Source organism: Barbatula barbatula (genome assembly GCF_947034865.1).
Source record: "Barbatula barbatula genome assembly, chromosome: 7".
NCBI lineage: Eukaryota > Metazoa > Chordata > Actinopteri > Cypriniformes > Nemacheilidae > Barbatula > Barbatula barbatula.
The window spans coordinates 11,426,155-11,447,779 of record NC_136770.1 but is presented as its reverse complement, the minus strand read 5'-3'; the positions used below and the strand labels follow the sequence as shown (position 1 = coordinate 11,447,779).

Below are 21,625 nucleotides of genomic sequence, written 5' to 3'. Positions count from 1 at the left end.
ACAGAACATTCTGTGTAAAGGTTGGTGATGCTGTATTTTGATATTGTAAATGGTATTCCTCCAGGGAGCGCTATAAGCCCTATTCTGTTTAATATCATGATAAATGATATTTTTTATAAATATTGTTAAAGATATTGGGTCATCACTTTATGCAGTTGATGGTGCTATATGGAAAAGAGGGAACAACATTAGACATGTGACTAATAGTATACAGAGTGCTAAATTAAAAGTTGAAAGATGGTCATATGAATGGGGGTTTAAGATGTCAGTCCAAAAGTCATGCTACATGATATTTACCAGAAAGAGAAGGATTAACGTGCAGCTGAAATTATATGGACAAAATATGGAAAGAGTGAAATAGTTCAAGTATCTGGAATAGTGGTTTGATTAGAAATGTGTATGGAGGAATCATGTAAGTCAGGTTGAAACAAAATGTAAAAAGGTACTGAATCTCATGAGGGCAGTTTCTGGTTACCAATGGGGAGAAGATAACCAATCACTACTAGATATTTATAGGGCCTTAATACGATCGTGTATTGATTATGGGTGTAAGGTTTAAGGTGCAGCAGCCAGGAGCATTTTAGGAAAACTTGACAGAATACAGTTCAGAGCTATAAGAATTAGTATAGGTGCAGTTAAAACAACCCCTACTAATGCACTGCTGGTAGAAGCTGATGAGCTGCCATTATATTTAAGATGGTCTAAGTTGTCTTTAGCATATTCGGTCAAATGAAAAGGATCTGGAGAGGAACAACCAGCAACAAATGTTCTGAGTGACTGCTGGGGATACACACAACAAAAGAAAGGTAAAGGATTTGGTTGGAATATTAATGCAGTAGAATATGGAATTAAATAGTATAGTATATGGATCAGCTACTGTATGGGGTAAGCTTCGTGGATATTTCCAGTGCCCAATGTGGACTTGAAGCTTCTAGAGAAGAAGCAAGAATGGAGTGAAAGCAATGGGAATAATATTGGATATTTGGTTCAAGATTATGTGAAGAGTAATTATTATAATTATATTCTAATATTTACTGACGGATCAAAAGATCCAGGGACTGAACATGTAGGATCAGGAGCATAGTATACCATAGTATAGTATTAGATAGGTATTTGTAAAATAATCAAGTCAAGTCAGCTTTATTTATATAGCGCTTTTTACAATTTTCATTGTTACAAAGCAGCTGTACAAGAACATTGACTAGAAGTAAAACATAAAAGGTTATGGAAGTCAAAACACAAGTCAAATATCAGACACACAATAAATTCCTATATGCAGTGTTAATTAAATAAGACTATCAAATTCTAGCATCCCCCCCCGGCCAGGCAAACAGTGCAAAACAGTATGCAAACGGTGGCGAGGAACCCAAAACTCCATTGGTGGAGAAAAAAAACCTCAGAGGGAAGCCAGGCCTAACCAGGGGATTCCAGTTCCCCTCTGGCAAAAACTGCTGCCTCTGCACAAGCTCGACAGTGCTTGCACAACAAGGCAAAATAAAAAAAGTTAGATTTAAAATTATCATTAATAATCTAATAGCGACTGAAGTTTTGTAGAGTCGCCACGTCCTTCGTCCTGCATTTGTCAGGTCTGGGAATGGATTGCAACCCTGCCCGCTCCGGTACCCTTGGACTGCATCCTGCCCGCTCTAGTAACCTTGGAACAATGAGACAAGACTGGCTGAGAGTAGAGTACTGTTCTGCACTCTTTGATGCAACAAATGCATCAGTTGTTATTGGAAGTGTCCCTGGTTCCAGTTGATCTAACTAGTGCAGCCTAGATCTTTGAAATATATATATTATGATAGTGTAGTGTATGCAAGATTAAAAAGATGCGTCTTTAGTCTAGATTTAAACTGACAGAGTGTGTCTGCCTCCCGGACAGTGTAGGGAAGACCGTTCCAAAGTTTAGGCGCTAGATAGGAAAAGGATCTGCCGCCTGCACTTGATTTTGAAATTCTAGGTATTACCAACTGACCTGACACCTGGGAGCGTAGTGCACGTGATGGACTATAATACGTTAGAAGTTCTCTCAAGTAGTGAGGAGCTAAACCATGCAAGGCTTTATAGGTAATAAGCAAGATTTTAAAGTGTCAAAGGTGCTTCAACAAAGTATACAAAGATTTTAAACAAACTTCTTTCATACTTTCATTATGGGGTATTATTTGTAGAATTTTGAGGAAAATAATGAATTGAAGCCATTTTGGAATAAGGCTGTAACATGACAAAATGTGGAAAAAGTGAAGCGCTGTGAATACATTTCCGGATGCACTGTAAATAGAGCTCCTTTAACTCTTTAAACATTGACAGTCTAACAATAATTATTTTTAATAACGTGCTAATATGATGAGGGCACAACATATTAACTTGAGGGAATGTGATATGTTGTGGCCATGAGATCAGCTTGTTGAGTCAACAACCTTATGTTGTGGACATGACTTCGTATGTTGACAATAATAATATTTATTTGTCTTTATTAAGATATAGGCTGAAATAAAGAAAATATTATATTAACATATTTACTATTATATTGAATTGTGTGTGATGGTGCCTATACACCTATAGCAATAATAATAATATACAAATAATAATAAAAAATAAACTATAAGTGAATGGATATAAAAAACGTTTGGTGTGAAAGATTAAAATGTGTTTCATTTATTGGCTTTTTTCATTTGAAAGCTGTCTATGCACCATCACGCACAATACAATAATAAACATTCAAGTCTTTTTTTATTCAAAGTGTTATACAATGTAATACAAAAAAATGCTCTCCTATACATTTTATTTTACTGTTACAGTTGCAAAAATACTGGCTCCTTTTTACTTTGCAAAGACTCTGTTGCGTTCTGTAACAATATATTGTATTGAGTCTCTGTAAAAATGCAATGAACAGTGTGGAACAGACATAAAAAGCCAGTACATGGCTGCTGATTGTGAAATTAAATTCTAGAATACAGACAGACTGTTTCACATGTAAATTTAATGTTAATTTTGTTCGCGTCAGTAGGTTTATTTCATTATTTTATCTGAGATTAATCAAATACACAGACGGAACTTCTCGTATTATTAAAGTGATTTAAATTTGCACAATCCTGCAACGAAATTGAGCCTTGACATTTTTATAAAATGTAAAATCTAATCATCATTAATAATTACAATTACAATGTCAATGGAAATAATATAAAAATATGATTTTTACATCTTCGTGATTCTTGCAGCCCTACCATACCGCAATTAAACCTATTAATTTATGACAGATAAAATAAAAAAGGAAAACAAATTCCTAAACGGAAACGAATTAGATTTCCTGACTGGAAGGATTTTGCGAACAAGACAGCCCTTAAAATGGCCGACTTCCTGATCAGTGCCCTAACTACTGAACAAGGCATCTGATTGAGACACCCAGAGAAGTTGCACAGTATACACGCACAATAATAATAATAATCATCATTTATTGGAACTTTAAGGGCCCCTCACACGCCAGGGCCCTGTGTACTGAGTCACCCTTTCCCCTACTTATGACACTCCTGTGCCTACCTCTGGGTAGGAATACGATTTAGTCTCAGGTGTACTTGGTGGTGCAACAGGTATAAATTCTATCAGGCCTTGAAGCAAATTTTATGTCTAGACCAGTCTTGCGACCTGGTTAACGTCCAGCTGGTGCAACCATCCCTGGTGTTTTTTGGGGGGCGAGCAGAGCTTGTATTTTCCTTTAAGTTCAGAGCATGGTAGTGAATTTATGTGTGTTTAATTAACTGTTATTTTCTGCAGAGGCTCTTAAGGAGGTGGCAGAGATTACTACGCGGCTGCAGAGCAGTCTGATTCGACTGGAGAACTTCCAAAAGCTGACAGAACTTCAGAGGGATCTGATAGGCATTGAGAACCTTACTGCTCCAGGAAGAGTGAGTTCTTGTCTTGCTTATGGGTGGATGGTAGAAGTGTACTAGTCGTCTGGGCGTACATTACTGGGACTTTGGTTAAGAAAAAAGATAATGAGCCACTAACAGTAAATAATAGTACTTTAATGCTGCAATCTGTAAAAGGCCATTTACGTTATAATGAAAACTATAAAAATTAAAACATAGTGCTTGGGATAATAGCAAGGTTCACATCACAACTATAACAATAAAGATAGAGAGAATTATATAATTGTTTTAACTTAGAAAATGTTTTTCCTGCTGATGAACGATGAAACATCTCAGGCAGATAATGTTTGACTATTGATAATCGCAACGCAGTTTTTTTTCAGAACTTAAAAAAAGAGCATCCAGCTTTTGCTGTCATATTTTGGAGAAAAGACGTTCTGGAATGAAAACATCAACAGAAGGTCATCGCCATTCATTTTAGTGACTGGGAAGACGATAGCGTGCGAGCGTAAAATAAACATAACGTGATCGTCTCCTGGTGTGGACGCAAATATAGTTATAGTTATCATTATAGTTGTCGTTATGATCTTAACAGCCCTTAACACCTTTGGTGGGAGGTATCGGTTGTTTTTAAACACTAAAATAATTATATAAAATAACCTGCAATTTTATATTTTAACCAAGGTGCCAATAGTACAGTGGCCCACGGGTGCACAACACAACTTCATTTAAAAAGCAAATATAAGTTCACAATGCAATCATGTCACAACACAACGGAATAAAGCCACAACTCAACGGAAATGCTCCGTACCACTAGGGGCACGAAAGAGTAATTTGATTTAAAGAAATCTGAGGCATTGTTTTTTTTTACACGCGGAGCACTGCGTTTCCCGGCCATAACGACAGTGTTGACATGTATGGATATGACCCAGCACCCGAAATAATATAAAAAGACTTCTAATTATTCACAAACGGTGGATAAAACCTTGAAAAATTATATACGAGTCCGCCAAATCACAGAGATGCCAATTTGCACATAACAAATGTTATCACAGGACCTCTGTGTTCCTCAAAATAAGGTAGTAATCTGCGTGGGAATTTTTACCTTTCAAATTACAGACATGGCCGATTCACACAGAATTAAGATCACAGACAACCACTGCAATTATTACATATGACTAGAAGTCCCCAGGAAATATTATTCTCATGCTGAGAAATAAGTGATAGCTTATTGAAATGGTGAACTGCTATTTTACTTAGTTTTAGTCTATTTTGCCAGTGAAACTTGTTTTCCGGCCGCAGTGAGTCCATAAAATGAGATGCGGACTTGCCCAACTGTTATTTACTGTATACATGCCATCTGGCTGTTCTGCGTGAATGAGTGAATTAACTGCACAGTTTTAACGTTCTACACGTGTGATGCTCATGAATTTGTCTGCATCTGCGCTGTATGAGGACATGAACACATGAACTTCATCTCCAGAGTTGCTCTGAAAGTTTATTTCACAAAATTTTATTGTTTGAGTGAAGAAACAGACACACACAAAAAAATAACCGTCTACCAACAACTTGCCAAAATAAAGTCTGGTTAACTACAGTATTTTTATGTGGACAAAAATATTGCTATTTAAAATAAAAAACAGAAACTAAAATTCTAATTTAGATCAACTAAATGCATAATTCATAAACTAAAGTTAGTTGCTTACCTTTGAAATTATTCTTTATATATTTGTATTATTTAGCTTTTTGAATGTAATATGGCAATGGAATGATCTAAATTATTTTAGTTTTCACAGATATTAATGTGTGCAATTTCAGCAATAACATTTTTTAATTTTTCTAAAAAGGAAATTAGTTGTTCATTTTAAAAGACCTGTCTTATGTTCTCTTGTATATTTAGTATTGCCCTTTATTAAAGAAAACATTTTTTATCCGAATACTCGATTTATCGGTGGAAATTTGTGTCAGCACTTCTCTAATTGACAGTGTGGGGAAGACTGTTCCACAGTTTAGGCGCTAGATAGGTAAAGGATCTGCCGCCTGCACTTGATTTTGAAATTCTAGGTATTACCAACTGACCGGACGCCTGAGAGCATAGTGCACGTGAAGAACTGTAATACGAGAGAAGTTCACTCAAGTAGTGAGGAGCTAAACCATGCAGGGCTTTATAGGCAATAACCAAGATTTTTAAGTTAATGCGATGCTTTATAGGTAACCAGAGCAAGGTTGACAGAACTGGGCTAATATGCTCATACCTTTTTGTACGTGTAAGATCTCGAGCTGCCACATTTTTGATAAGGTGGAGTTTTGGTATAGGCCTGCAGGGCAACCACCTAATAGTGCATTAGAGTAATCTAGTCTTGATGTTATAAAGGCATGAATTAGCTTCTCTGCATCTGATGGTGACAGCATATGACGTAGTTTAGATATATTTTTAAGATAGAAAAACGCAAAAGAAATTGTTACTCATCCACTTTTTTATATCGACTATTCATTCCACTATTCGATGGAATTGCTGTTTTTCATGAGGCTTCGAGAAAATATAAAGTTGCGTAACAGTGAAAGCTAACTCTGTGTCGCTTTATTATATCTCCTAGAGGTAGCATGTATAATGCGAAGAGCACAGGCCCTAAGACTGAGCCCTGTGGTATACCGTACTGGACTTGCAATTTGCGTGACACCTCATTGTTTATTGCTACATATTGAAAACGGTCGGATAAATAAGATCTAAACCATTTCAACGCTATTCCCTTAATACCGACATCATTTTCGAGTCTATGTAGGAGAGTGCTGTGGTCAATGGTGTTGAATGCAGCACTAAGATCTAGCAGCACCAATAAGGAGATTCAACCTCAGTCAGATGCCATAAGCAGATCATTTGTAACTCTGATCAAAGCAGTCCCTGTACTGAGATGTGCTCTAAATCCAGACTGGAAATTGTTAGTCGTTTGTTCAGCGGGTTTCACTTCTGGTTGCATAGTTATAATTGTTTCTCTAATATCTTCTCTAATATAAGCCCTCGCCGCTGACAGAGAAGGCTAAGCATTTGACATGAGGTGCAAGTAACAATAAAGTGAGGAGAAGAAATAACTCACCGGGTTTGAAGAGTAATTTCAATTTACCAAGGTTGCTCTGTAAATCTTAGTGTATATATGCTTAAAAGAGAAACATTTAGCACACAAGACAACTAGAAGGCAATATGATATTTAACAGTGTTAGCAGAAAGCCCGCTAGCGCACGCTAATGCTATGCTAACAGCGCTGAGTTAACTTTCAATTTTGGTTTAAGATCTTCAAGTAAATAACCAGGACAGGGTTATCGAGATATCAGGATAAGTTAGCAACGACAGCGATAAGTAACAATGTATACTACGAATAAAATACACTAATGTTAAAGAGAGTGCAAGTGCAGTGATACAAACAAACCGATTCAGCCGCAGTCAAAGAGAGATGCGTCCTGTGAAACTCACACAGCTGCCATTAATAAAGTCCGGTGAAAGGGCGATAACATACATTAGAATGTCATGACTAGCCAATCAAAATCAAACATTAAAAAGCGCTGTGTAACAATTCTCTAATTTGTCCATATGAGTTTGTTTGCCATTGACATTCAGTTATGCCACAGTAGAGCACACTTTCCTTTCATCGTATAGTATCAACCTTTATTTGCAAGGATTTTATTGGAATTTAAATGCTGTGTGGAAACTGTCAAAAATGTATTCTCAAAGAAAAACATGATCCGCGATTTTTCCTTCTGTCTAGGAATTCATCAGGGAAGGTTGTCTCCACAAGCTCACCAAGAAGGGTCTGCAGCAGAGGATGTTTTTCCTTGTAAGATTTAACTTGGAAACTGTAATTTGTTTTGGCAGTCTTTATTTATTTTACTCCTGACTGTGCTGATCAAAAACCTATCTTAAGTTTTCAGACATGCTGCTTTACACAAGCAAAGGGGTGACAGCAACCAATCAGTTCAAAGTTCATGGACAGCTTCCTCTGCATGGCATGATTGTGAGTATATGCATAAGACACAGGCTACTTCACACCGAATCTTGTCCCTGAGTACAAAATGGAAATAAAAAAGTAGACAAATATGTTTTATAATGACCTACATTTTTCACCCATATTGACCAACAAAGACAGTAAGTAAGGACCAGTGTGTAAATTTTTGGAGGATCTACTGACAGAAATGCAATATAATCAGAGGCGGACAGAGTACACAGATTCATTACTTGAGTAAAAGTACAGATACCCCTTGCAAAATTTTACTCAAGTACAAGTAAAAGTACTACAGTCAGATGTGTACTTAAGTAAAAGTACTGAAGTACATGTTTTTAAAAGTACTTGAGTATCAAGAGTACAAGAGTACGTTTTCTAAATATTGCATTACTACTGCCACAGTGCTTACATTTATGTACAGAAACGTCCTACATGGAGTTATGGAGAATGTTAAAGGAATTTAAAGTAAAATAAAGTAATTGTAATCTTTTTATCATGCTTTATTCTTTTCACCTCTGCTAGAGTTTTAATGGATTTTTTGCACCCATATTTGAACCGAACAGTTTTAAACAACACACCGCATACTCAAGAACATCAAAGCAAATACTCGGCTTACATTAATGAGTAATATTAGAAAATACAATTCAGCTAACAATTGTGTGTACATGTGAGTTTCTCTGTTTTTTCATCAATCAGTAGTGGCGTTTCATCAAAACCTAGGGTATGGCGAAATTTCCTCAGACCATACAAAAACGAACCACAATGAAACCAAATGATACCACATATATGTAACCACAAAACTTAAAGTAGTAAAAAATAACCCAGCCAGATGTTGTCATAACCACCACCAACGACTACGTTAATCGACTATGAAACTAAAATATAAACCAACCATTGATCAGATTCAGCAAACAAGATTAAATATAAAACATGTCTTACCTTGTCGCAGGGTTGTTAAGCCTTGATTCTTCTCATTTTTAAGCTAATCCTGGCATAGCTAGTGGCAAATCGCAAAATACATAATAGCCTATAAACTGCGACTGCACTACAAAGTCTTTCCGTACAATATATTTTTAAAAATTTTCACAGATAGCGTTGTACATTATGAATGAAATACAATAACAATAGTGTAAATTATTCGATTTATTAAAAATTTTAAATGGATGCCAACTAATTGGGAAAATAAAGACCATCCCCACTACCCATAACCTCACACTTGATTCCAAAACCACTGTTAGGCATTTTGTAGACAGTTTCTTTGTTTTATTGAAAATAAATGCCTGTATATGATCTTAAATGTGGAAAATGCAGACGAACGAGTTTAGCCAAAAAGAGCTTCGAACCAACATTACGATGATGTCACGTCAAAACTACATATCTTCGGTCTTACCGACTATACGTCAATGACGCTATGAGAATTAACCGTGTTTATACATTCTCAAATACACATGCTTCCGACGCCTATGCTACATGTACAGATCAGTGTAAAGTAGTTTAATTATCTTTAATGAGTCTCATTACGCACACGTACTTTGTTTCAACAATGTTTTCTGAACGCTAGGGCCATACACAAACGCCGCCCCTGAAATCAATAAACCTAAAACAGCAAAGAAGGCGATATAGCAATGTTCTGACACACCTCTGAACCTGACCGTGTTAAACACGCAGCATAGAGCAAAGAAGAGAAAATAATAATGATTAAAGAAAACCAGCTGACCGGTCGCGATGTTTTCAAGTTCATTTCATGTTATATTTAGCATTTTATATGACGCTATTGGCTACTCTTCCCTTACCTTTATTCTTTATTCATATAAAAATACCCCCAAATCGCATGAAAATACACACAAAACACATATTCTTCAATCGTGCATTTATTAGCTTCTTGTTTTGGTGAAGAAATGTCACTTTAGCTTCATCGCGGATGTCCTGAATGAGGAAGTGTACACAGGAAGTGTACACAGGACGTGTCATGCAGACGTGAGATGATTGACAGCTGTGTACAGCAAATGATAGAGCTCTGAGGTCTGGGTGATTGTTGCTGATAGGCTCACCCAATAAGTGGCGCCTGCACAATCCAATCACGTTTGAGAGGGAAAAAACAAATTGGTGGTTTCCGAGATTTTTCTTTTTCCTTTTTAGAAGTAACGTGTACTTACGGTTATGGATAGAAATGTAGCGGAGTAAAGAGTACAATATTTGCCTCTCAAATCTACTTGAGTAAAGTCATGAGTACTCCCCAAAAATTATACTCAAGTAAAGTACAGATCCCTCAAAATTGTACTTAAGTACTGTACTCGAGTAAATGTACTCCGTTACTGTCCGGCTCTGAATATAATATACATAACTATGTCTTCAGAGGTGTATAAAGAGCTTACATAATGAAGCGTTGGGTTTTTATTACCTGACAACAAGCTATTTCTATCCACATACATCACAGGTTCCTTACATTTAATTTGCCATATTGTGTAAGCCTCTGTTCGAAAGGGAGAGGGAGTGGTGGAGTCAGGTGAGTTGGTTGCAATTTGCAACCTCAGCACTAGATGCTGCTAGATTTTACTGACTGGTCTTTTAAAATGTAATGGTTAAAGCACACACTCCTCGTCTCCCATGTCATGCAGCTTGCCTAGAAAGGCCTCTTGATGAACGACTCTGACGACCCTGAATTTAAACATAAGTAGTGAGTAATGTAGCATTACTCAGTTTTTTAAGCAAAGTTAGAATTAATGTGGCCCGAGGTTCCTTCAAATGAAAACAAGGACATTAGGAGGCTGTGATAAATAATGTTTGCTCTGGTATTTTCTATAAACATCTGTGCTGACTCACATTTTAGGTTCCTTATGGTAGACAAAAGACATTTCAGGCCATGTTTGGAGTGTCTACAGTTTTCTAGAATTTGAATTTGGTCTCCTGGTCCAGAGTAATGTGAAAATGAGCTTTCTATTACTGTAGTTACTAAGAAAGGATGAGTTTAAATGGTGCCTTAGCAACTGCTGGCTACCGATGCACAGAAGAAAAAATATTTAAGACAAAAGCAGAGCACAAGCTGTGAATTGTTGATATTAGATTCAACTGGCTTTGTAGTTATTTGTCTAGTCTTAATGTATATAGGGTTGTTGTGCATTTAATGTTGCATTAATGGTTAGGTGTGACAGTAGAATGACCTCTGGCCTCTCTGTTAACCTGCATGTCTGTGCTTCGCTCCTACCCTGCAGCTCATTGTGTTGGATGCTCCGGTGAGTAATAGGAAACTCCCATAATTCTGTTCTTCCCACCAACAAACCTCAAAAATCTGCCTGCAACATTTTTTCGTCCCATCTGCCTCATTCCTCTCCATCCCAGGCTTTATAGAAATGAGTACTCCTGGATGTCAGGATTATAGACATTGATAAAGATAAATCAGCCACATAATAACATCCAAGACTTCTAATCATCACATTTCTTAACAGATACTTTCTCTGGTCTGTGTGTTTTGCAGGTGGAGGAAAGTGAGAATGAGTGGTCTGTTCCTCATTGCTTTACTGTATATTCTGCTCAGAGGACCATTGTCGTGGCAGCCAGGTGAGATAAAGAGCATGTTGCAGTGCTCGGTGAGATTTTTCACACTTAGGCCTTACGTTTTACATTTAGCGTATGTGAGCTTGGAAAGTCACAGTCGATTTTTGGGAGGGATATCAAATATATTTATTTTGCCACCCAGTCAAAAAAAGAGAGAAAATGTCATTAAATCTTGACGAACTGAACCTGACACCAAAAAAAGTTATTCAGTCGGTCAATTAACAGTGCGTGAACTTAAGTTCAGTTCTTTTCTGCGAACCAGATCTTATGATGCCTACTACCGCTGCGTTGAGATGTGGAAGGGTGAAAGTTAAAAAGCATTTAAATTTAATTGAATCTAAATTTCTGCCTAGAGGTGAAAGGGACAGCTTGCAACTTCAGTACTTAACCACATGTACTGTGAAATATTGAAAAACGTTATAGATGCAGGACATTTGCTCATTGTTTCTCCAGCGGTCCACCAGCAGAAGCCACCATATTTCAGCAGGTGATCATCTGTTGAGCCGCTGGTTTGTCAGTAATGTTTGCTGGTTTATCAGTAATGTTTGATGGTGCTGGTGGTTCAATCACTCTAACCAAAATGTCCTTCAACACAATTAAATTTTCGAAAAAAAAATTCAAATATAAACTGCAAAGCTGCAAAAAGAAATTATAAGCAATAAAGCAGTGATGCCAGGCGCAAAGATACAGAGATACCATTTTGGCGTGCTCATCGTCACATTCGTAGATGTGCTATTCCAGGACGGCATGACCCAAGGGTACAGAGGAATACAGAAATATGTTTTTAGTATGCACGGTTCAAAAGTTATAGGCAAAAACATATGGGGAAGTTTGGACTGTTGGTGGCGTTGTGGGGTTTGGGTTTGAGACTCCATATTTGCCATGGTAACAGTTCATACTGTCCTCTTTGTGTGTACATAGCCCTAAATATCCTTTAGAGAATAAGAGGGCCCTGCGCAGTTCGGTCTTGAGCCCTTATAATCCTTAAAAGAACCCTGGGCTGTAAAAGAGCTTGGGCCCTAATAAGGAGTTGTCACCCTGTCCAACGGGAGCGTAGGGCCCTCGTAAATCCATGCAAATTTAACTGAGATTAACTGTGTAATGGTGAAAAACTTGACACAATATCAGTGATTTTAGGGCAAAGTACCTGGATAGGAGGGTCATCGGGGCCCATTTCAGAAAGGAGGTTTAGTGAAAACTCTTGAGTATATTAACCCTGAAATGAGGGAAACTCTGGGTTTTCCATTTCAGAATGCGAGGTATGTCAGTAACCATAGTAACTTACTCTGTGAACCTAACCTGGTGGGGAGCAGGTTTTCTTTGGTAAACCCAGAGTTTCTTTTGACCTCCTCCCCTTTTTAAATCGCAAGTGGTGTACTTCATTCATTCATTCATTCATTATTATCCCCGAACAAATCAAAATTATTAACAAAGAGCAGCTTCTGTTCAATACACCTGACCGTGGGCGTTGCGATAAGTACTGTCTTGATCAGACTCCTGAAGTCCTGCTTCAGGATCTCCGACTGCCGCATCCTGATGTCGTTCTCCGCCGTTACAGCACGACTGCTCCGTCGTTAGCGTCCTCCTTCAGGATCGCAGGTAGCTGCGCAGAGACATCAAGAACAGGGGCGCCAGGAAAACAGTGAGTGCGCACCTTAACTTGAGTGGAGGAAGAGCGTACCGTTTGGGACGATTGAGTCTTAGATGACCATAGCGCTGCATTCCGTGGCAGAGGGTGGCAAAGTGGTTCCTGGTCGTGATCTCGAAGACCAGTGGCAGCAGTAGGGGGAGAGGTCATCGCTCCGGTCCTGGCTTGCGCCTTTTCCGTGGGTGTGCTGGTGCAAGGTTGAAGTAAATTTTGGTTGGTTGTGTTCTTGAAGCTTTTGCTCTGTATAGAAATGGTAGGAGAATTAGAATCATGTCGAAAACCTACCACGGATTTGCGAGAGTCAGCTGGGATGTTTCCAGCATCCATTTTACATTCTCGCAGCCATGCCTGCTTCTCTAGTACATCCTGGATCTTCTTCTCCACAGCCTACTGTTCCGACTGAAGTGCGAACTTTCCTCACCTACACTCAGACGTACACACACATCTGAAACATTATCCATTAGTGATGTAATAAGGAGAACAGTGAGTAAGGGCAATATTCAATAAGTTAAGGCTGGTATTGCTAACAGCCTGAGGGATAATAGCGAATAATCTTATAAAAAGATTTTATCAGTGCGTTTAAGGACGATTTTGGTATGGGATTCTCTTAAGAATAAGTTTTACTTAGTGAAATAACAATTTAAAACACAAATCTTAAGATATAACAAGAATAAACAATATATTAAGAATAAGTTTGAAGGAGCTCCGGCCCAAACCATGTGCTCTCAGCAAACAGGTAGTGATGCCAAAACCAGCAAAAACGTAAACAATAAAAATGCCAAACTCATATTTCACTTCTAAGACTGACGTAACGTGGCACCAGATTAGTGATGACCAGAACTAGTGATGTTAGCTGTGACACCAAAGCTCAGAAAAAACAAAAAACGAACAAAAATTACTAAACAAACTTAACATGAAGGCTTTGATATGCGTTTAAATGCATCAATAACAGCTAGTTACAAAACAAGGTTTAAAAAACAATTCTGCCCACATATTCAAATGAAAAAAGTTACAGATTAAACTTGGTCTTAACTTTGTGTCAATGGTCATGAAGTGATTCAAACCTGGGAAGATACAGGCCCAACTTCCCTGTCAGTGTGGAATGTTGTGACGTGGCTAGTACAAAGAATGTGAGGACACCTTACGATTAAGTGGGTTGCTCCAATAAAGATAAGTCTACATTAAATAAAGATTTACTGTATAAGATAAAACCTGTCGCTAGATTCAGCGGGGCCAGACGGGAGAGCCAGGCCAGAACGTTTTGCCGCGCTTTTAAGAATCTAATTCCACATTTACAAAGACTGGGTGCGTTCTGTAAATTTGAATGACTCAAAGGGGGTCCTTACCTAGCCACCTGCGGCAAACAATAACCGAAATGGTTTGTAGGATCGCCTTAACCAACTTCTCCATTTAAAAAGACTCTCTTTCCCTATTATATGAAGCCATTGTTGTGTTATATACTGTCCAACTTCTTAAATTGCTAAGAGTTATTATTTTGTTGAAGTCAATAAAATAAATACTAAATTTGTGTAAGAACTGTTTATTGAATTGCATGGTTAAAGATGTAAAAAGAATTGTCCCGCAGATGCTATCCGCACGTCAGTAACTAAATCATGCAGTCTACAATTAATATACATGTACACTATGAGGTTTTATGTGATATGTAACGTGTCAGAAATTAAACTACATATTTTCATTACTTCAAGATCAAGCACAGACCGTGTAGTCTACAGCCTAATATATTTGTTATTACAGTTTTCTATACCTTGGCGAAGTGATATGGAAACGCGATCAAATGTATTGTAGGCTACAATAGGTTTTAAAGAGCAATAATTACTTGACCGCATGTGGACAATGGGTCAGAGGTTGCGCATGGTGGTCCGCCTCTGGACGATTCAGAGAATACATTGGAAGGTAATGAGGGGCACATTGGGATACCTGTTGTACAATGTTGATAATGTTTGTAATTGGTCTTATTTGTTTTATGGTGTGGCTGGGCATGTCGGGGATGAGTGTGTCGATCTTGTTGTTTCCTTTGATGTGACTGAGGGTGGCCGTGAAGGCCATAACTTGCGGCATAGATGGGTGTGTAATCTGTTTCTTGTAACTCTTTAACTAAATGTCACCATGCCAAACTATTTTTGGTTCATTTGTTTCTTGTGAGTTAGCTGTGACTGTTGTATTTTGTTTTTGTACCTGTTAGGCCATCTTTGTAAAGACTTGTCTAACAATAAAATGTACTTTCCGCAGGTTTGTTAAATTCTTGTCACGAAATGATTTTGGACAGAACCCAGATGCAGGCAGACGAAGGTATAACAAAAAATGTTTATTAAATAAAACACCCGCAATGGGGAAAAACAAGAACGAAAACAAACACTAGAAACAAAACACTTCACAAAACCGAAACAGGAAACAGGGTAGTCCAACAAGACGAGAAACAGGGGATACTACCGTGAGCGTTGACACAAACACCAACATCAGACAAAAGATAAAGACATAAGACAATGCACCAACACTGAACAGAGAGAAACTGAGACCATATAAAGGGAGACACTAACGAGGAGTGATTACATGGGGAGAGTGGTGACAGCTGATGGGAATGAAACCCTAACGAGGTGAATTACAAAACAGACGATGGGAATGAAACCCTAACAGGAGATAGGAGGGTGGGGCTGAGAGACATAACAGGAAGACACGTGGCATCACGTAACAACATAAAGCCACATGTCTCCACACATAACACAACAGAAACCCGAAAGACGTGGCAATGTCATGACTCTGCCCAGGGAGCTTGAAAGCTCAAGACAGGAAGGACAGAGTCCTAACATTACCCCCGCCCCCAGAAACGCCCCATGGCGTCTCAAGGGAGAAACCTCAGCGGGCCAAAACACAAAAGCACAAAGACAAACACCACAAGAACAACACAGAACAAACTAAAGGGAACATAAGGGAGGCTATGAAGGGGTTCGGGTGGGTCAACAAAAACAACAAACATGGGAGGGGGGGTGGGGGAATGGGAGGCCAAACCTTGGGGACACCAGAAAAGGGTGGGACAGGTTGAGGAGACTTGAAACAACCGGACGAGACCGGCGGGGACTTTAAACAACCGGACGAGACCGGCGGGGACTTTAAACAACCGGACGAGACCGGCGGGGACTTTAAACAACCGGACGAGACCGGCGGGGACTTTAAACAACCGGACGAGACCGGCGGGGACTTTAAACAACCGGACGAGACCGGCGGGGACTTTAAACAACCGGACGAGACCGGCGGGGACTTTAAACAACCGGACGAGACCGGCGGGGACTTGAAAAGGCTAGGGAGAGGTGTGTGTCCAAGGGGGAAAAAAGTTTGAGGTGATGCCGGCCGGAGAACTGGCTGAGGCACCGGCTGGAAGGCCACCTGCGGAAGGGCAGGTCCGGCCGCCTGCGGAAGGGCAGGTCCGGCCGCCTGCGGAAAGGCAGGTCCTGAAGCCTGCGGAAAGGCAGGTCCTGAAGCCTGCGGAAAGGCAGGTCCTGAAGCCTGCGGAAAGGCAGGTCCTGATGCCTGCGGAAAGGCAGGTCCTGATGCCTGCGGAAAGGCAGGTCCTGATGCCTGCGGAAAGGCAGGTCCTGATGCCTGCGGAAAGGCAGGTCCTGATGCCTGCGGAAAGGCAGGTCCTGATGCCTGCGGAAAGGCAGGTCCTGATGCCTGCGGAAAGGCAGGTCCTGACGCCTGCGGAAAGGCAGGTCCTGACGCCTGCGGAAAGGCAGGTCCTGACGCCTGCGGAAAGGCAGGTCCTGACGCCTGCGGAAAGGCAGGTCCTGACGCCTGCGGAGAGGCAGGTCCTGACGCCTGCGGAGAGGCAGGTCCCGACGCCTGCGGAGAAGCAGGTCCTGACGCCTGCTGAGAGCCAGGTCCTGACGCCTGCTGAGAGCCAGGTCCTGACGCCTGCTGAGAGCCAGGTCCTGACGCCTGCGGAAAGGCAGGTACTGACGCCTGCGGAAAGGCAGGTCCTGACGCCTGCGGAAAGGCAGGTCCTGACGCCTGCGGAGAGGCAGGTCTGGACGCCTGCGGAGAGGCAGGTCTGGACGCCTGCTGGATCGCTGGCTGTGAACCCAGCTGGAGAACCGGCAGGAGCGCCGGCTGGGCTGGGTTACGTGCCCCCCTCCGTTGCCTCTTCCTCTTCTGCCGAGCCAATCTCCTGGTAGTCGGCTGGAGGAAGGAGGTGAAGGACGGGGCTGGCTCCGCGTTGGAGGCCTCCGAAGAGGACCCCCAGGACTCTCTCCTTCCACGCTTGCCCTGAAGACTGGTAGGTGGTGAAGAGGTTGCAGGGTCCGAGGCTGTTGGTGCGGTGGTGGTCACCACCCCAAGCTCCAGGATGTGATCCTCGGGGATGGGGCCCAACGGAGAAGACAACCTCGGACAGACGGAGACACTGGGCTCCGGTCGGCTCATGGCGAACTGGAGCACACCCTCGAAGCCAAGCGGTCTCAGCCTCCTCATCTCCGCAGGCGATAGGGGGACCCTCAGTCCGCTGTTGAATGCCGCCGTCACCTCTTCCTCCCCGAAGAGCTCCTCCACTGCGGCTTCCAGGAACCTGTCCAGGTACTCGTCCCGGTCCAAGTTCCCCTGGCGAATGTTGAAGAGGGGACCAGGCTGGCGAGGGCTTGCAGGGAAAATCGCCGCCTGCTGGGTTCTTATGGGTTGGTGCATTCTGTCACGAAATGATTTTGGACAGAACCCAGATGCAGGCAGACGAAGGTATAACAAAAAATGTTTATTAAATAAAACACCCGCAATGGGGAAAAACAAGAACGAAAACAAACACTAGAAACAAAACACTTCACAAAACCGAAACAGGAAACAGGGTAGTCCAACAAGACGAGAAACAGGGGATACTACCGTGAGCGTTGACACAAACACCAACATCAGACAAAAGATAAAGACATAAGACAATGCACCAACACTGAACAGAGAGAAACTGAGACCATATAAAGGGAGACACTAACGAGGAGTGATTACATGGGGAGAGTGGTGACAGCTGATGGGAATGAAACCCTAACGAGGTGAATTACAAAACAGACGATGGGAATGAAACCCTAACAGGAGATAGGAGGGTGGGGCTGAGAGACATAACAGGAAGACACGTGGCATCACGTAACAACATAAAGCCACATGTCTCCACACATAACACAACAGAAACCTGAAAGACGTGGCAATGTCATGACTCTGCCCAGGGAGCTTGAAAGCTCGAGACAGGAAGGACAGAGTCCTAACAATTCTTGTTTTTATTTTCTGTTTACTTCAGTTTTTTCTATTCAGGGAACTGTTTGAATGAGCTAATCAAACTATCAAGTATGTCAGTGGCTCTTCTATTAACTGGGAATTGTACAACTGTACATGTAATGTATGTAGCTGTTTTGTTTATATTGTCCCAGTGCTGTTTGCTGGGGACAGCCAATATTTTTTCATGGGGGACTCTGTAACGCTCACTTAGAATATTTACAGTAGAGGGTGAACAATAACAGTTTAGCATGGTGACATTCATGAACAGAACCAGAGAGCGAACTGCCAACTTCTGTCTCTTATTTTCCTTTTTGTGACCAATGTGGAATATTTTATGCCTTGTCGCCTACCATGCATGTATGCTAATGAGGATGACGATGTGCAGCTTTATTAAATCGAGGAAAGTTTAGCAGCCTTTGCTTTTCGTCCATTACTTTCCCGGTAACATTTTTCTCTCTGTATTAGTGTAAATATCCCAACTTTGCCTTACAATACATACTGGAATTTTTAACTTCGAATTGATACCTAAAATATATCGATATTCGAAACCATTTTTGATACCACAGGGAAAAACTACCATAACAACAAGGTCCTAGTTTTTTTTTGTTTTATTAAAAGTTAAATTGAACAAGACTAGACAATGAGGTACATGTATATGTTTACATGATTTATTAACTGTTAATCTAATGTTAATTTTACTAATACATTCACTATTTAAAATCAAAGTTGCATTTGTAATGGAGCAGAGCTTACATAAATAGTCATATTTTTAACTAACATTTAAAAGAGATTAATAAATACTTGAATAAAAGTATTGCTTATTCATTGTTCTTTAATGTTATTTAAGACATTTGTATCATTAACAAATTTTTATTAGGCTTTTATTCACATATAATCATTGATCAGCGTGCATAGAGACATAAACGCACTTTAAGCACAAGAACTGTTGCGGAGACTCCGCACTGGCCATCTTTCTAACATTAACATAGTTTAACCAAAGCAAATGTGACGAGTGGATGAAATCATTCATCAGCGCACATAAAGCATTTATCATTCGCGAAAGCTGTTGCGGAGATTTTACGAGCACCAGCATAATTTCAAACATCACTTAACCAGAGCAAATGAGACAAGTGAATGAAATCATTGATGAGCACGCACAAATACAGAAACTTGTGCATTAAACATGAAAACTGTTGCCGAGACTCATTACTGGCTATCTTTCTAACATAAACAATGTTTAACCAGGACGAGTGGATGAAATTATTGATCAGCGCACATACATTGAACACTACGCTAAAAATGGGAAGCCTAAGCGTAAACGAGCGTGCACCAAGTGCTAGATGTGTTACTGAGACTCTGCATTGGCCATCTTTTCTAACTCTTTTTTTTTTATTATGCTTCTGTATTAAGTACAGAAACAAGATAGAATACAAACCATAGTACACAGTTCCAAGGGTTACATTAACATGAAAGTTAAACTAGCTTAAAGGATTGACACCATTGTAGAGTCTTACAAGCAGCAGTTTTTAGAGTTCCTCAAGAAATTTAAGTATATATCAAGATCTTCTTAAAGATTAGAAAATACGTTTTCTTCGAAAATTTACACTTGTGAATATAAAATTTGGCAAGGAAAGGAAGCAAGTTAAGAATATAGTTAAAATGATAAGGGTCTATATTCAAATTCTCACCAAAAGGAATTTTTTTTTTAAATCTGTTTATACAGATGTTTAAGGATACATACATTTTAACAAAATTTAAAAAGTCAACCCAAAATATTTTTCAATACATACATTCCCTAAATAAATTTATGATTGTCTCATTCACCTGATGGCAGAAGGGGCACAAGGGGGAAATACTATTATCAAATCTATTATCAAATTTAGCAAAGTTAAGATTAACTGGGTAACAATTGTGAATAATTTTCTAACTTCTAATCTAACTTTATTAGATAAAAAATACTTTTTCTGAAGGAGCCAGAAATCTTTCCATACTATATCATCAAATTTGTTATTCCAAAAGCTTATACAAGCAGGTAAAGAAATCTGATTTTCTTGTTTGATAATCTACTGAAAAGATTTTGATCAACAAATAGAGACGAAGAGCACAAAGGACCTTTAGGGCCAGAATTGACTAAAGATTTCACACAATCAGGAATTGCCTCAAAAACAATGGCGTATTTTCTTGGAGGGACTGGAAAAGAGAATTCTTACATAAAGTGTTCATAAGAGAACAAGACACCCCTTTCATCTAACAGTTGACACACTAAAAGTATATTTTTATCAAACCAATTATTTAAAAAAAGAGATTTATTTTTATATAATATTTTTATTATTACAGATAAAATAGTTATGTGGAGAAAAGTATATAATTGTATATCAGGGACCAGCAAATTAAAGCCTGTTTATGAAAATTAGAGAGAGTTAAAGGTAATTTACAAATGTCATAATTGCTGCGCGACATAAAAAGTAAACCTCCAACAGAACTGAAAATATAATTTGGGATAACATTCCAACAAGATGTAGGATTGTTCAAGAAAGGTTTTATTAAGTCAAAACCACCCATTTCCGATCAGCTATCATAACTCTCTTTTTCATTAAATGTTTTTTAGATTTCCAAACAAAGTTTACTATCATTTTGTCCAGCATTCTACAAATCTCGACAGTAACATCCATAGCCATTGCAGGATAGATAACCCGAGATAACCCATCTGCTTTGGGAAGTAACACTCTACCTGAAATAGACAGATCACACTGTAACCAAGAATTAAATTTGTGTTAAATAGAAAAAAATTTGTTTTGATCTTCTTTTATGATCTTTACAAATAATTATACCTAAGTATTTAACTTCAGATTTGATTGGAATGTCACATACATTATCATCAGTGGAATCTTTAAAAGATAAAAGTTCACATTTGTGAATATTAAGAACTAAACCAGAGGCAGAAAAAAAAGATAAATTATATTTAAGGCTACAGAAACTTGCTCTTTATTTTTTAGAAATAGAGTTGTGTCATCAGCCAAATGACTAGTTTGAATGTGGATGGCTAATAATAGCATAGGAAGCAAAAAGATATACGGTGATATTGGGCATCCTTGACGGATGCCTCTGCCTAAATTAAATCTATGAGTAGTGCCATGCTGTAATTTAATTGAAGCATAGGCGTTATTGTACAAAGTTTGAATTGCGTTGATAAAGTTGGGGCCAAAACAAAAAATAATAAAAGGAAATTCAACAGAATCAAAAGCTTTATAAAAATCAAGAAAAAGCAATAGACCGTCATCAGGGATCAGATC

The 21,625-nt window shown here is 39.4% G+C and overlaps 1 protein-coding gene across 8 annotated transcripts in view; it reads left to right on the top strand.

Annotated features, from left to right (window-relative positions):
• The window catches only part of farp2 (FERM, RhoGEF and pleckstrin domain protein 2), a 91,746-nt gene that overhangs the window by 55,008 nt on the left and 15,113 nt on the right, over window positions 1–21,625 (top strand). For 5 of the 8 annotated variants that reach the window (XR_013786876.1, XM_079459864.1, XM_079459860.1 and 2 more), the window contains exons 19-22: window positions 3,772–3,902; window positions 7,628–7,696; window positions 7,784–7,873; window positions 11,337–11,419. Coding sequence is in view for 7 of the 8 variants with exons in the window: in XM_079459864.1 (XP_079315990.1) it covers window positions 3,772–3,902; window positions 7,628–7,696; window positions 7,784–7,873; window positions 11,337–11,419 (373 nt within the window). In the remaining variant the exon portion in view is untranslated. Of the gene's footprint in view, window positions 1–3,771; window positions 3,903–7,627; window positions 7,697–7,783; window positions 7,874–11,073; window positions 11,095–11,336; window positions 11,420–21,625 lie in introns of all 8 variants that reach the window. The other 3 variants (XM_079459862.1, XM_079459859.1, XM_079459863.1) reach the window with 1 other exon arrangement.